At 42.9% G+C, this 16,354-nt stretch overlaps 1 protein-coding gene across 2 annotated transcripts in view; it reads right to left on the reverse strand.

The window, feature by feature from the left end:
• Positions 1 to 813: 813 nt before the first annotated feature.
• Positions 814 to 16,354, reverse strand: part of PTDSS1 (phosphatidylserine synthase 1) — a 37,612-nt gene continuing 22,071 nt past the window's right edge. For both annotated transcript variants that reach the window (XM_028736448.2, XM_077932835.1), the window contains 5 exons: positions 14,671 to 14,736; positions 9,852 to 9,951; positions 8,822 to 8,890; positions 7,772 to 7,841; positions 814 to 4,224 (listed from right to left, as the gene is read on the reverse strand). In XM_028736448.2, coding sequence (XP_028592281.2) covers positions 4,115 to 4,224; positions 7,772 to 7,841; positions 8,822 to 8,890; positions 9,852 to 9,951; positions 14,671 to 14,736 — 415 coding nt within the window. In that variant the 3' untranslated portion in view covers positions 814 to 4,114. The remainder of the gene's footprint in view (positions 4,225 to 7,771; positions 7,842 to 8,821; positions 8,891 to 9,851; positions 9,952 to 14,670; positions 14,737 to 16,354) is intronic.

Below are 16,354 nucleotides of genomic sequence, written 5' to 3' on the forward strand. Positions count from 1 at the left end.
GGAGTTTGTTCCTCAAGTTTCCTTCCCATATCCAGATTTCAGGGAGACCTCTGAAACAACAATTATAGGTCTGCTACTTTTATTTTTTCTGTTCAACTATTTTGTTCTGAATAAACCTGTTTTGGTGAAAATTTAGTCTTTTTAGCCGTTCTACTCCTCAGCTACAATTCTTATTTTTTTAAAATTTCTGTCATCTCATTTAACATCATTTTCCAAATAACACCACATTAAGGGTTTTCTATGTCCCAAAAACACACACTTGAAGCTACAGAGTATCCTGCTTTCGTCTGCAATCTTATGCAAAAAAATTACTTTTCATAATGCATTAATTCCATATGAACATTGCAGTACTTGGCACTTCGATACTAGTTGATAAAAGGAATCCAGTGTTTATAATTTTCATTCCTTCCCATGCATTTGTTTTCCCAAAGTGAAAAGCTAAGGATTACAGCCTTATACCAGAACATCAATCTGATTCTTGGATACAGAATGAGCTAAAGAGCTCCCCCTTGTGTGAGCAAAACAGCCAGCGGCACCCCAAACTTCAAGAAGAAATTTGAACTAGCCAACCGTGGGAGTACATTAGAAGCAAGAAGTCTTTTTTGGGTCAAATTTTCATTTTCATCATTATCAAGCCTGCAGTACTAGAGATTCAGATTTCCTTTTTACTGCGAGGGGCACAAAGGGGTGAACCATGTCTACGTCTGGTAGGGACAATGATAATTCACACAACATAGCCTTATTATCTGCTTAAAGACTGTAGTCAGAAGAAAAACACACACAGCTTTAATTAAAAACAACACCGCCACCAAATTAATCCCAGGTATTCAGGGCTTTATTTTTCACAGGCGAGTAACCAAAAGCAGAGTTGAAACCAGATTCCATGTGTTCATTAGATACTGTCTTTTTATACATAACAGTGCTCCACCCAGGTTTAATACTGGCAGCTAGCAATAGATTTACTTTGGGTGGGTAACTTTTCTGTACTCTTGGCCTCGAGTGTGTGTGTGTATATGTATAAGCTTCTTCGCATCAGAGCTTTTTTTTGCAAATCCTATAAACCGGTTGCCACTGTTTGGGCTGTGCCACAGAAGGTTAGGGCTCCCCCATCATTGACTGATAATACAGCACAGTCTCCAGCAGAACCAGGCCAACCTTTTTTTTTCAATAAGCACACAGTAAATGATTAATTTAAAAACAGCCACCACAAACTGGAGTGTACACAACTGGGGGAGTGAACAGTGGAATGAGGGGGACATGAAGAAGGCAGAAAGCAAGTTTAAAAGCATATAAATGGGAGCAAATACATTCCTTCCAGAATTCCCAACTCAAGGGTGAGAGTGCTACAGCCCCAGGGTGGAGTTCAGTGGTTATGGGACAAAACATTCGAGTCTGACCACATCGCATATTGGGACCTGATCAAAACCCGTGTTTTTCTAGTGGTCCAGGTTCCATTTCCATAGAAATCATAGAGCACACACGTCACTCTGAACTGAGTGTGCACATGCCACTTTGAGATAGGATAAGCGGTGCCTCTACAGAAAATGCCGCATTTCACGAAGACTTCTACATTACTGATATTTATCAATATGGAAACAACATTCATATAGGATGCTTTCCTTTCTATGGGGATTAAAGACTGTCCACCTTCCGAGTTCACTCATGCAAAGTATTTTTAAATTCCTCAATGGAAAAAAGTACACAGCCCGGGATTCAAAGTGTTCTGTCTAAAGTACATCTGTGTGCACACAGATTATGTTTATGATGTTGGCTTCCCCTTCCAACAGCAGTCCAGCCTCCACGGGATGCTACTTCACAGAGTCCCTGGACTTTTCGGAGCAGCATTTGGGGAAGGGGTGTGTGTGTGCTAAGCGTGTGTCAGGGAGTTACTGCTGGAAGAGAGAGGCTGAAAAGCCCCAGTGAACACAAGGTGCATTGTCTTCCAGCCACAGTAAAATATTAACACTGATTTTTGCCAAAGATCTGCATGTGCGCTCTATCTATGGATATAATTAACTGTGCATGTGAGCACTAGTTTCAGCTGACAAACATGGCTTTTGGCAGCACTGTGTTATAACTAGGGCCGCATCTCTACCAGTGTGAGTGGGAATTTTATTACTGGCTCCAGCAGTCATATTTCTACGTGTTGCAGGCTCTGCAAAACAGGACAGGCTCTTTGGGAGAATTATTAACACTAAACAGTGTGAAATGTTCCTTCAGAAGAGCCTTAACATTTTCTGACTTTGGTCTTGAATAAATAGAAAAACACACACATACACATTGGTCTCTCTTGAGTAACTGACTCTAAAGGGATCAAGACAGAAAACTAAGTGACCTTGAGCATCAACCAAAACAAAACCAAAAAAACCAACACATTTGGAAATTATGCAGCATGCTAAGAATACACAGATGTAAAAGTACACATATTTCAAAATATGATCAAGAAACCCAACATTTGTCGATAGGGAAAGTTCCAGACATGTACATTTTCCCCAGGCCGGTAACATTTAGCACAGTTGCAGCAAATAGGATATAGCAGCTTTTGATGCAAGAGTTTGCACATTCATGATTGAAAAGAAAAACAGAGCTTTCCATGGATTAGCAGCTGCATAGTGAGCGCATTCAAAAAGCTGATCCTTTGTGGCACATAAGAAGTCATGGATTATGGTGGTCTTTTTTCTATTTACAGTCACTTTGCTTGTACGCTGAAGTTCTTGACAATGCTTCATATCTTGCAGTGCATATCCCATGACATTATCACAGCAAGCAGCTCTTCCCAGCTGAAGGGTGATGGAAAGGATGTGGGTTCTCACTTAACCGGTCACCTTAGCCATGTCTTTTGGAGTAAGTAGCCCCACAACGTGATTGGCACACACAAATAAAGACCAACTAAACACAGAAAGCAGAATCTATGCAAAACTGGCCTAATCCCAACAGTTTAAGATTTGGGGGTTCAATACTTCATTTTTATGATTATTTCATTTCTTGGGAATGATGCCGTGAGACCAATTTTCCAATGGGTGGGGGAATTAAAAAAACAACCCAGGGAACAAAAACTGCTGAAGCATTCTGTAAAACTGACCCCTGGAAGAAGTGGAGTTAGTTTGTATAAATGTGGGTTGTTTTTTTTTAATGTTACACCACAATAATACAAAGAACATTGTATCAACCATGGGTAAGCTGCTGTGTTAGGCCAGGCAGAGATTTGCAAAGCTTTAAGCATGAATTTTGGTTTATAATTTGGATCATTTTGCTGCTGTTGGGAGCTTAGGTCTTTAAAGAGAAAAGAACGCTGTAGCTGAAGTGATGATAAACATACAGGAAACAGCGGAGATGTTAGAAAATAAACAATATATAAATATATATGTGTGTGTATGTGCCAATGGCTCTGGGCCTGTCTTCTTGCCAAGGGCCGACACAGCCCTGATTGTGTAACAGAATGTCATGAACACAATGAACATTTAGCAGGGTCACAAAATTATAAAAATGACCTGAACAAAATCATGAACGTACTTTCTAATACTTAGCACCCTGCTGACTGAAATATGGAACTGTTGATTTCCTGAAAAAAATCAACAGAAAAGCTTAGGTGTCAGATTGAGAACAAAGGCAGAGCATCTTTCAGTCAAAAAGGTTCTTTTGAAAACAAACAAGAATGTAAAAAGCCCACAACTGAAAAACGAACAAAAAACAATAACTGGTTGCCAGTTAACTTGGAGTTATCGTCCTCAATTAAAGAAAGGCCTTCAGAAGGCATCCACACACTACTTGAACAAAGACTATCACAGGAACCCTTCAGGAACAAGCAACTATTTTGCCTTTAAACATATTACTACGGTTTTGAGTGTCAAGTGCAGAAGATCTGAGCCAATGGATGGCAAGTGACGGCAGCGAATGATTTGTGATACATGGATGAGCTCCATGTTAACAAGGTCCAAGGACTCTGGTTGCTGAAGATGTTGTCCCCCTGTCTCCTCCGCCTATTCTCTTGTCAACCTTCAAGCAGGGAGTTCAGAACCAGGCCCAGTTTTGCTTCTTTGCTCTCAGAGGCACACTTCTGGAACAAATCTAGAAACTGATTCTCTCTCTTTCTCCTCCTCTCTTGTCTGTCTCTCTATCTCTTGCCAATTCCATTGGTTACTTTTGTTTTCGAATGGCGATTCCTCCTCCTAGATGAATGGCTCTCGCTGTTGCTCGAGTGTTTGGGCGGACTGTCTTCCGTTCCTAACAAGCAAGTCACATACACACACACACATTTATACAAGTGACATGTGGTTATTTTAAAGAGCATCTTTTCTTACCGGCAAATGTACATCTCTGGATTTATTAACGCATACTGAGACATTTTAGTTGAAACTGGCATGCCATCTAGTGGCTTAACTTCCAAATTATGTCCCCCAAATTATATCATCTGTTAAGAAAACAGTTTACCTACAATGTAATGTAGTTGTCTCAACTCTTTCTTCAGTCTTGATATTAAGCTAGCTAGCACGTGGAAACACCAGGTGCTAGAGCAGGACTCGGGGGCAGAATAACTCTATAGACCAGTGTTTCCCAAACTTGAGTCTCCCACTTTTTTTTGGACTTCAAATCCCATTTTCCCTGCCCACTGGTCTTGCTAGCTAGGGATGGTGGGAGTTGTAGTCCAAAAACAGGTGGAGACCCAAGTTTGGGAAGCAACGATCTATAGGTTTGCAAGGTAGAAGCTGTGGGTGAGATCCTGGTCTCCATACTCTGCTTCCCAAACCCTACGAAAATCTAGTGGGTGTGCATGTGAACTCTGAGGATCCTCAAGAGTGAGGGGTAGGAGATGAGAGCAGTGCACAACTGAAAGCAGATGGGACACTGCTGTTGGTGGGATGGGGAAGAGATAAAGAGAAAGGTTGAGAAGAAAGCAAGCAGAACAAACTCTTTACTCAGCCAACCCCCAGGAACAGCAGCGAGCTTCTTTGCAGGGGCATCAAGCAGTAGTATTCTAGCTGTGTGATTCCACATTTATCCACAGCTGCAAAGGGAACCACACTAACAGGACACATTTATCATGCAGTTGACCATGCCTAGCTGGACCCCTGAATGGAGAAGTCTGGCCACCATGAGGGCACAGTTTTTTTGGCCACTTCTCCTGGGTGAGAAGTGCCTGCATGGATGTCAGATCAGGACAGGGATGACAATCAGCTGGGACCTCTTTCTCAACACATGACAGCATTCAACCTGTGTGGGTTTTTTTTGTTTGTGTTTTGTCACCCTGCAGTGTGTAGCATAAGGAGGCGGCCAGTTTTGAAGGCGAGACTTTCGCCTTGGGCTGCCAAAGCAGCCGATCAAACCCCAGGTTCCAAATTTAGAAGCTTTAACATTTAGAAGCTTTGGGAAGAATTCATCGCAGAGCTAAAATTGCTCCAGCGGCAAGAGCAATTTCCCCACTCCTCCCTGCACACTGTTCTGGAGATTCTTCTGACAGCCCCAAAGCCAATTTTTTTTTGGGGGGGGGGGTGAAGGAGAGGAAGGGGAGCCCCGCTGCACCAGCAGAATTCCTTGAGCACGCTTCTGCAAGTGGGGGTCCTTTAGTTTAATCCAACCCTTTATTAAGATTATGTAAACCACAAAGAATGGCAAAGGAAAACAAGGAAGAAGTAGATGGTGGCATTATCAGACAGGAAAGTGTAAAAGATAAAACAACACAATTTAACACAGATGATGCTGGAAAAATTGGGGAACAAGGAAAAGGAACACTGGAGCCAAAAGTGGAAAAGGAAATAAACTCCCCCAACAAAAAAACTTATCCCCAACATCCAGGCAACATGTTTAATATACCTTGGATGGGGTGTCAGAACAGTATTTGGGGCACAAATACATTTTTTTAAAATGGGGGGCAGAGAGAGAGAGAGAAGGAAAAGGAAAAGGAAAAGGAAAAAGGGAAAGGAAAAGGATTCTGTGGCCACTAAGCATGTTCAGCCTCACTGGGCTGCTTTTTGGAAAGCTTCTCCTCTTTAGAGTCCCCTCACACCTCAAAAATATTTCTTGAACTTTTGCAAACTTTGTGGTTCCCCCAAATCTGCCCCTTTTGTGTGGGTGGTGCTACTTCAGCTGCAATTCAGAGAACTGAGATGCCCGTTAGCATATACGATTCAGTTTTAGACTATTTTAATTTGATCCCCTTAACAACTAAACACAAGAAAGAAACGTGCTGGTATGTTTCAAAAACCTAAATAAAATATACAAATTACCATCATTTATTAATTTATATAACCACTTGCCAAAATGGAATATGCCACTAAAGCTGAAAAATATAAAGGAAAAAAAATGTTTTCAGCACTGTAATATTTTGTAAGAAAAGTTTATTTTGTTTAGAATTTTATAGATTTCAAGAAAGTTTTTAAAAGATGGGGGGAAAGAATTGCTAGGAAATTGTATTAAGAGATCATATTACAGAAAAATGTGTTTTCATATAACGTAGAAGAAACACATGTATATATAAAAAAGATTACATAGAGCTTTAAAAAGTATGTTGAAAATCAGAAGGAAAAATCTGTGTTAATAAAAGTTCTCTCTCTCTCTCTCTCTCTCTCTCTATATATATATATATATATAGAAACAAGTGTTTCATTTACAATAAAATTTCAATTCATGACAAAGAACAACTGCTATATAAAGTACTGTTAAAATGCTTAACAGTAATTTTGTTTCATCCCCGACTCCCTATTGACGTAAGGACGGAGGGGCCTCGATCCAAGGAAACAGACAAATGGGTCTGCACGCCAAAGAGGGCTTGAACTTGGGTTTCTCAAATGGCAGCCCTACCCTGTAGCATCCCTACTCACAAAATGGGATGAGGGCGCATTTCTTCAAAGAAGGAAGACAAACTTCCATTGGGCATGAACGTTGTAGAGCATCTGAAGTAGCTCCTCTCAATCCCAGCCAATTTTACAACTTTCATTGTCTCTCACCGTGGACCACGATGGCTGGAGCCGTCCAGCAACAAGTGGAGTCCCACAGGTACTCCATCCCTCTGATTCAGAAGAGAGAGCAAGCCTCAATGCATAAGCAGGCATTAAGAGATCAAGGCAGACTCAAGGCAAGTGTGATGTTCCCTTTGTTCATCTATTCTCTTTCGAGCCACCGTTTCCAGTGTGAATTATTTCTAATGTTAAACACAATCCTCTGCCTGCGTGTCTTTGAGGTGGCTTATAAGTGCCGGCGTTAGTATAAGGGCGCACGCCCTCAGAGCATCTCTGGCGTGTGACCCCTCCCTCGCTGCCACAGCCATCAGTGGCGCCATGGTGACGAGGCCTGTCCTTGCTGTGGTGAAGCCTCCCGTCGCAGCTCCTTGGCCCTTGTAGGCTGGAAATGCCACCTACTTACCCTGGAACCAGGGAGAAGGCTACAAAAAGCACTGAGTGCCCCAGAATCTTCAGTGCCCTAGAACTAAGTGCCCTGGAATCTTAAGGCTAACGCTAGACCTGCGAAGCCCAGTTGCTGCTTCACGCCACTTGGGGTGCCCATTTTCCTAGGCATCGTCTTTATTGTGTACTGGCATGCTGATGAAAGGTGGTCTATTAAACTAAATCAATCTATCATCTATCTATCTATCTATCTATCTATCTATCTATCTATCTATTTGAGGAGATAGAAAGCTGCTGAAAAGGAAACGATTAGGGTGGGTGGGGAGGGAGACGTTTGTATATCAGTGTGTGAGAGAGAGTGCACACCCACACCCATATATCTCCAAGGACTATTTGGCTGGGACAGAATGTACCATACAAACCACCAGTACCTCTAGTAAACTTAGAGTTAAGCCAGGAAGCATCTGGGATGTATGAGCTGTCTTCACTTTCTGACAGCGTCTGTGGAGACAAAGAGGATCATCGTGGGGTTTCCACCTTTGCAATCATCTACGCTTACTGCCTCCAAACTCTATTAAACGTGCTTTCTGAAAACTGCAGAGATGACTGGCCAAACACTATACACAGTGCATTTTTCTCGTGCCTTCTTCCTAATGTACACACCGAGCTATACAGGTCTAACAGCTAGGAGGGGAGAGAAAAAGGCTTAATCATGTCCTCTGCGCTTTGTTATGTAACCCAAACCTCCTCCTGCTGCTTGGCATTCCCATCTGCCCTTCCGCCCAGGTGCAATGACAATTTAAAAAATTGCTTTTCCAGCTGTAAGACTGGAATGATAGGGATGACTACACAGTAGGGAGTTAGTTGGGTCTGACTTCTGCTTAAGCAATGCAAGTCTTCCTGAAAAGAGTGGGCTTCTTAAATTTATACATGAACAAATGCCATGTTTTCCCCCATTTACATGGTGCTCAGTACCATGTCAAGAGGGATATGATTTCCATCCTTTTTCTTAACAGAGCACCCACATCTATGTGGCACAGGATTTATTGAGGTGCACGAAATCATGAGGTAAGAGCACCCGTTTAGTGAGGAGGGAAAGTGTTGCAAGATCAATTTACTATTCTTTGGGAGAGTAATAAGGCTGGCTAGATCTACAATTCAGAGCTCAAGAACCCTGCTGCATCAAGCCAAAAGGACCACTAAAGTTCAGCATCCTGAGTCCACTGGACCAAAAGCCTTCCAAGGACTGAAGGACTCTTTCAGTCTGCAGAAGGCAAAATCCGGACCCAACCCGTTAGAAATAACCAAAATCAATGCTCTTATAATAAAATGCTTTTTGGGGGTAATTTATTCTCTATGTCCAAGAACGGACCTTAGAATCTTAACACCTTACCCTCCCCAAGCTTCAGCAAAATAGACTTTTAACATGGCTTCCACACAAGCATCTTTCAAAATGTGCCTTGTGCCCAGTTAAGCATTACCTTTTCTCGCTGTCCGTAGTGGTCCGCATACCAAACCATTCCATATAAACAAAGGAAAGTAGTTACGGCCTACAACATTGGGAAAAGGGAGGAAAAGGAGGGAGAAGAGTCAAAACCTACCAGCTTCTACATTAATTCCTTTATTATTTCAGGGCATCACACCCCATCTTTCAACAAGTTGCCTCAGGATGACTTATAATGCATCGTTGGAGGTGAACAATGTTGATGAACACTGAGCCTCTCTTCCTAGTGTATACATAAGTACTTATTTATACTACAAACATTTTTATTTTACACTACCACTATGAACAGGGAGGGCTATCACCCAATTTAAAAAAAAAAAACCAAAACACAACTATGTATATGAATTTTAGGGTTGAATTCTACACCAGAGGCCTGCTGCTTAAGATCCGATAGCAAATATTAGGAATCTCTGGCCTGTAAGGTAAAAGAGGAACTTTTCCAGGCCTCCGTGGCTGGCCTTTGGGACACTCCTCAAGTGACACACCTCTCCCCATACCTGCTTTGTACACCACCCTTCAGTGTTTTGGCCTGGCTGGAATATGTACTCTAATCTGTGAATCCTTTTTTTCTTGTCTGGATGGAGGATAGAGAGGATAGAGCTTACTGGGTAATGGTAAAATTCACATTGAATGCTCTGTCCATTTTTCCTCTGGCCCCACACACCATTGGCGTGTGGTCCCCGAAAGGCTGCCCAGAAGAGCGTGAGACACTTGGGTTGAAATAAAAAATCCATCCCTGGCTATAGAATTTGGCAGAAGCTTCACTACGCCAGCAGAGCACCAGCCGGGGATAGATTTATTGGTGGAAGAATCCGCCACTTCAATTATTATTTTTAAGCAATTCGTCTAGGTTAAACATTGCAGCCCTGGTCACAAAGTTGTGTTAATGGGTAGATTGTGGCTTACATTTAGCCAATGACCAAAGAGAGATGGCAACTAACATGGTTGCCGTACCAAAGAGGAAGACCTAAGGAGCAAAGCATTGTGCAAAATAAAGAGCCACTTACCACACAAAGGAGCCAAAACACAACATATAATATCTGTGTTTTGGAGAAGAGGTCTTGGCCAAATTTGATGCACACAATAGCTTCCAGGAAACCAATAACTCTGAGGTAATGACAAAAGAAGTACAGGCTGTTTTTAATTTAAGAACATGCTTTAATATCTTCACTGGGGGCGGGGGTGTTTGCATGATTTTGTGAGCTAGTTTATAAATTGCTCTCATGTTATGGGGAGCTAAATAAGCTTTGAGGGCCATCCATAAAACAGCTCACTTTTGAAAGCCTTTAAAATAAATCCTCTACCTTGGGTCAGGCTCCGTCCCCCTTTAACAAAAACTCCTTCCATTTTTTTGTTACAACTTTGCTCCCCTTAATAAACAACCCCTTAGAGCATTTTTATATCTTAGTCAGAGCTGCTTTGTAATGCAAATGTAAAAAATATACATGGTAATTTGCATTACATGTGCCTCCATTTCTGTATTATCAGCAGGCGGGTGGCAACATAAATAGTATGTTGTGGATGTGTGAACATGCCATGAGAGAAGAGATTAGCTTCTGTCAGTCAATAAAAGTGGTATCTGGTGGCATCACAGTTCAGTGGTAGAGCACATGCTATGCATGCAAGGAGTCCTGGGTTTAATTCCTAGTATCCCCCATTATATGAGACGCGGGTGGCACTGTAGTCTAAACCACTGAGCCTAGGGCTTGCTGATCAGAAGGTCAGCGGTTTGAATCCCCGCGACGGGGTGAGCTCCCGTTGTTCTGTCCCTGCTCCTGCCCACCCAGCAGTTCGAAAGCACGTCCAAGTGCAAGTAGATAAATAGGTACCACTCCAGCGGGAAGGTAAACGACATTTCTGTGCGCTGCTCTGGTTTGCCAGAAGCGGCTTAGTCATGCTGGCCACATGACCCGGAAGCTATACGCCAGCTCCCTCGGCCAGTAAAGCGAGATGAGTGCCGCAATCCCAGAGTAATCCACGACTGGACCTAACGGTCAGAGGTCCCTTTACCTTTGCCTTTTATCCCCCATTATAATAGGGATGGAGAACCTGTGGCTCCAGTTAGCACGGCCAATGGCAGGGGTGTTGGGAGAACTCCGGGTACAGGGCAGTATATAAATTCAATAAATAAACAAATAAACACTTCAACAACTTCTGGAGGACCACAGATTCCCTACCCCGTTTTAATTTTTTTTAAAGAATGAACACGTTTCTAATTCTCATGTTTATGATGATTTCAAAAGCCAGAGGGGTATCTGAATAAAGTTTCTAGTGATGGAGGTCTTGTACAGATCCTTGCTTCTCTCTGTGATGATCTAGTACAAGTGACAGAATAAAATTATGCAAAACAGGAGAAATTTGCATGATTATATGGGTTTCAAAATCCAGGTTTTCTTAATGAAGAATTTAAATTATGGAATTTCATTTCTTTCTTTCTTTCTCTCTCTCTTTCCTTTTTAAGCATACTGCGTGCACACATGCATACTGGCCATTATTTCTCTTAGAGCTTTCTTTTTCTTCCTTAAGTGTATTTTACAAGGATTTCACTGGATGAGCAAGTTCATTTAACTTACAGTTTAAGATTACACTTAAGGAAGGGAGCCTAATCCTTCTGGCAAGACACTAAGCAGCTTTTGCCAGATAGATGAAAATTCAGTTTACCACATAAAAAAAACAACAACAAAACAAGTGAGATACCAGTAAGTTGTCTGTTACATTAACTGTCTCTGATTATATTTATTTGTGTCTTGAGCTCCTTGAACCAAGAGATGATCTGAACTGATGCAGGATTAAAATCCAACTCCCTGCCCCTGCTTCGTAGAGCATCAGGCAATCAAAGAACTATGGCCAAGTGTAAAAATGGGAACTCTAGTTCCATTTACTTCTACTAAGTATTGTGCAAGTATTTACGGGTGCATCTTACTTGTGCATCTTTACGTTTTCGGAAATTCAACAGCCATTATTTAGAAATAAGACAGACCTCTTAATTCAGACCTTTCTTACATTCTCTTTCCTCTTGTCTGGTTTTTTTAAAACACTTTTGCCAATTGCTTTCATTCCCTCCCCTCCCTTCGTTGTCTTCCTCACACCACTGCCAAAATTTAGGCCCTTGGGGTAGGGATCTGTCCCATTCCCACCAACCTTCTGTTAACATATCAAGGGGCACATATAGTGAAGGTGTTAAAAGTAAAAAAGAAACGGGTGGAAGACTTGCCCCCAAATCCAGGTGCCAAGTTATTTCTTCCACTTCTTCTCTAAAAGTTATGGCTGTAATCCTTATATACTACCTGAAGGTCCCATTGAATTCAACAGAACTCTGAGAGTACAACTACAACAATATACTATAAGGCTCCATTCAAATCATTCTAAAATGACAACAAAGCAAACCTTAGTCTAGATATACTACAGTCTATCTTTCAACTTAGAAATGAGTAAAAGGTAAAGGTACCCCTGCCCGTACGGGCCAGTCTTGACAGACTCTAGGGTTGTGCGCCCATCTCACTTAAGAGGCCGGGGGCCAGCGCTGTCCGGAGACACTTCCGGGTCACGTGGCCAGCGTGACAAAGCCGCATCTGGCGAGCTAGCGCAGCACACGTAAACGCCGTTTACCTTCCCGCCAGTAAGCGGTCCCTATTTATCTACTTGCACCCGGAGGTGCTTTCGAACTGCTAGGTTGGCAGGCGCTGGGACCGAGCAACGGGAGCGCACCCCGCCGCGGGGATTCGAACCGCCGACCTTTCGATCGGCAAGCCCTAGGCGCTGAGGCTTTTACCCACAGCGCCACCCGCGTCCCCTAGAAATGAGTAAGCTGGCCCAAAATAAGCACGGAATACTGCTAAGTAAAAGCAAGTTATGTAGCACAGGTGGTTCTCAGCCCTTAGCTCTGAATTTGTCTAAGGCACTTGCAGCAGAATGGATGTTTCCTGCATTTGACTTAGTCGCACCTTGCTTCAGTCCCCTGCGCGTTAGCTGTATGCAGCCTGGATTACTGTAACACACTCTACAGCCATACCTCAGGTTACAGATGCTTCAGGTTGCGTTTTTTCAGGTTATGGACCCACCAAAACCCGGAAGTACAGGAATGGGTTACTTCTGGGTTTTGGGGGTTGAACATGTGCAGAAGCACTGAATCGCAACCCGCGTGTGTGCAGACGCGCCACTGTGGGTTGCGAACGCTGCGGTTGCGAACGTGCATCCCGCACAGATCACATTCGCGACCCGAGCATCCAAAGTATGTGGGGTTTCTGCTTTACCCGGTCTGGAAGTTTCAAGTGGTGCAACATGCAGCAGCAAAAACAATTCGAGGGGCTGGACGCTTCAATTGCACCGACATTGCACTAGTAACTTTGGCTGCCTATGTATTTCCAGCTCCAATGCAAGGGGCTGGTAATAGCTCTTAATACCCTAGAGTCTGGGGCCAATAAAGACTTTTCTGTTCCGGTCAGCGTTGGGATGATTTTTTATTTTGGTGCTGAGTTTTAATAACTGTTTTATCTGCTGCTCTGATTTTGGCTTTGTTTCTTTCATGTGATTTTAGTAATATGGTTTTCGTTATTATGTTGGACTGCGTTGGAAAGGTAATGACCCTAAAAAGGTGGTTTAAATAGCTATTGAAGTAAAATAAATAAATAAACAGAAGAGAATTTGATGTCTCCACTCTGAGAGCCCACTAAACTTTGTAGAAGGCAACCCCTGCCTCCCCTTTTTTGTTTAATTTTAATGCCGGTGTTGTTGTTCAACAAACAGTACTTAGGAAAGCAGGCTTCATCGTCTTCTTTGCCAAAAGTGGAGCAAAATTACGAACGAGACTTGGAGGATGGATCTGGCATGAAGTAAGTGATGACATGGGAATGTTCCTAGGCATGGCCAAGTCAACTGATTAAATTAGCCCGTTTAAATTTGCCTAGGGCACAAAGCAGCAGTTTAGAAGTCCCTCAGGGCCTATTAGCTCAGCGTGACCTTCTTAACAAGGGCAGACTATGCTGATCTGAACGCTGCTATTTTTGTAACCTCATGAGCTGAAAACCTTCCTTTGAAAGGCTTGGATGTTCTACACCAATTTGTTTCCTTTTCTCTTATGTTGTGTGCAGGAGAGAAAACAATCGGTTCCAGAGGATCACATAAAGCTGGAAATAGCCTGGGGGTCATCTAGTTCATACCAAACCAGATTTCTTCACACGCCAATATGCTCCGCCCCATTTCCCCTCAAGAATTCATGTTACAGAGTGCCACAAACAGAACCAACCGAGTCTGTGTGCACACTGTCCATTTAAGGCACATTTAAAGCACAGGACTTCCCCCATAGAATTCTGGGAACTGTAGTTTCTTAAGGGTGCTGGGAATGGTCAGCTCTGTTAGGGCTTTGGGAATTTTAATATCTATAGAGCTTTGAGAGAGACTGCCTCCCCACCAGTGTTACGTTATGTTTTTCTATTAAATACTTATTGAAATATTACTAAAATGCTAGCATGAATGGCCAGGGTTCCTGTTCCCCGGGAGAGCCTCTACACATTTAGCTGCCTTCCTCTCTGCATTCGTGTCCCCCAACATGTGGATGATGTGCTGGCAGAGCTGCCAAGGGATGCAGCTGTGGGGCAGCAACTTGGATGAAGTCAAGCTGGCCTGGTTGGTGCCAGGATAGGAATCTGCCTTGCATCCCTATATCTGCCACCTTGAGTTACACAGAGAGCAAATAAGAACAACAAATAAATAGAAATTGAACCCCCATGGAGCATGTAATTAAAAGCTTTCGGTATCCAAAGTTGTTCTTGTCACTGAGTCAACACTACAATAGTCTCAATGTTTTCAACAGCAACAAAAACTTACCCAAACACCCAGCACTGAGTTCCTACCCTTTTGCACTGTGTGTCTGTGAGATAAGCATAGTATTGCCTGGAAGTAAAAACAGAGGAGAAAATTTCAATGAAACAGATAGTTGCACATGTAGGTTATAGTTAGCAAAAACAACTGGGGAGGGGCTGATATTCAATTTTCGGAGAAAGCAGCTCAATTACTTGGAACATGGTAAAGGCTCAGCCATATCCGAGAACTACCTCAAACTTCTCTACTGCTACTGCTATCTTGGAGATCAAGTGAATGTGACAATTGTAAACCAATGACTGAAACTTGGTCAGCGATAAAGAGGGATGTACAACTGAGGATGAGAAAGGGGGCAGAAAAGTCAGCTAGCATGTCAATGGAGTGTCTGTTTGCCTGAATGCAGCCACACAAAGGAGCACAAAGCAGCCACAGCCCTAAGCTTAGATTGACTTGTCTGCATTTTCTGCCAATTGTCTCTATTTTAATATTGTAAGTTGTTTCTTCTACTTTTTTCCTTTTGAAATTGAGCTCCTGTGAGATTTGACTGAGGAAAGAAAGAATCAGAATTTAGAAATTAAGAAGCGATTCAGGACAGAGATCTTTTGAACAATGGGAACTAAGACTTGTAATCCTTTGCACCTTTACCCAGAGTAAGCTCCACTGAATAAAAATGTGTTTTACTTCCAACAAAAAACTGCACTGCATGGAAATCTGTTGAATGGGAAACAGAATTGTGCTAAAAGCTTTTCAGGCTTGTAGCCAGGGGGGCGAGGAATTATTGAACATCTGGAATATACATTTGCCTAACACACTTGCTGTCATTTCACCTGATGTTTTACAGGTGATTTTACATTCCCTGACATGCTTGTTGTTATTTAATTGTATTAAGTGAGCAATTGGGTGGAATGCCCTATGGTCCTTTTTGGACATAGCAAGCCAGGTTTCCCTAACCAGATGCTCTCTAGGGATTTTGGACTACAAGTGCCAGCACTTCTGACCACTGCCCATTCTGACAGACTGATGGAACTCAGAGTCCAATCCCCGAGAGAGCACCAGGTTGAGGAAGGTTGCCCTAAACCTTAGCAGCAGTGAGGCTGGGGCTTGTGTGCTCTCCGCTTCTCCTTTGGCAAAGCTGTGAGAAGGAGATCAAAAGCGCTGCTTCCTGTTTCCAGACTCTGGTTAGTTTGAGCTATGGCTTTTTTCAAACAAGTCAAGATCAAGTTTGTGATTCAAGGACCCGCCACCCGCTTGGGGATAAGAAAGACACATGGAGACAGTATATTAGGTTAATGGGCTAAACAACTTTAGGCCACAACTTTATTGATTACAGCATGTGAGAGGTATTGGCTTAGGCATTGAATAAAACAACAGAGTGTGACTCCACCCCCCTCAGGGAGGGGTGACTCTAACAAGGGTTAACCACCAGTGGGAGGAGCCTGTTGATGCAAATACAACTGAAAGCTCCCCCTGATGTCACCGGGGGTCGTGCCATGGCCCTAGCCACCAGCAAGGGCGTCGGACAGGATCCACGACTGCCGGATTCCTTTACCGGAATACCCATAAAGTGGAGGGGTAGGCGATGGCCACACCCTGCCCTCCAATACACAAACATATTCCAATGCCTAACCGCCAATACCTAAAAGTTGTGACGATTTGCTACGAGGTAGGCGAAAAACCAAGTGGCCGGTGC

This window comes from Podarcis muralis, chromosome 8 (assembly GCF_964188315.1).
Source record: "Podarcis muralis chromosome 8, rPodMur119.hap1.1, whole genome shotgun sequence".
Classification (NCBI taxonomy): Eukaryota; Metazoa; Chordata; class Lepidosauria; order Squamata; family Lacertidae; genus Podarcis; species Podarcis muralis.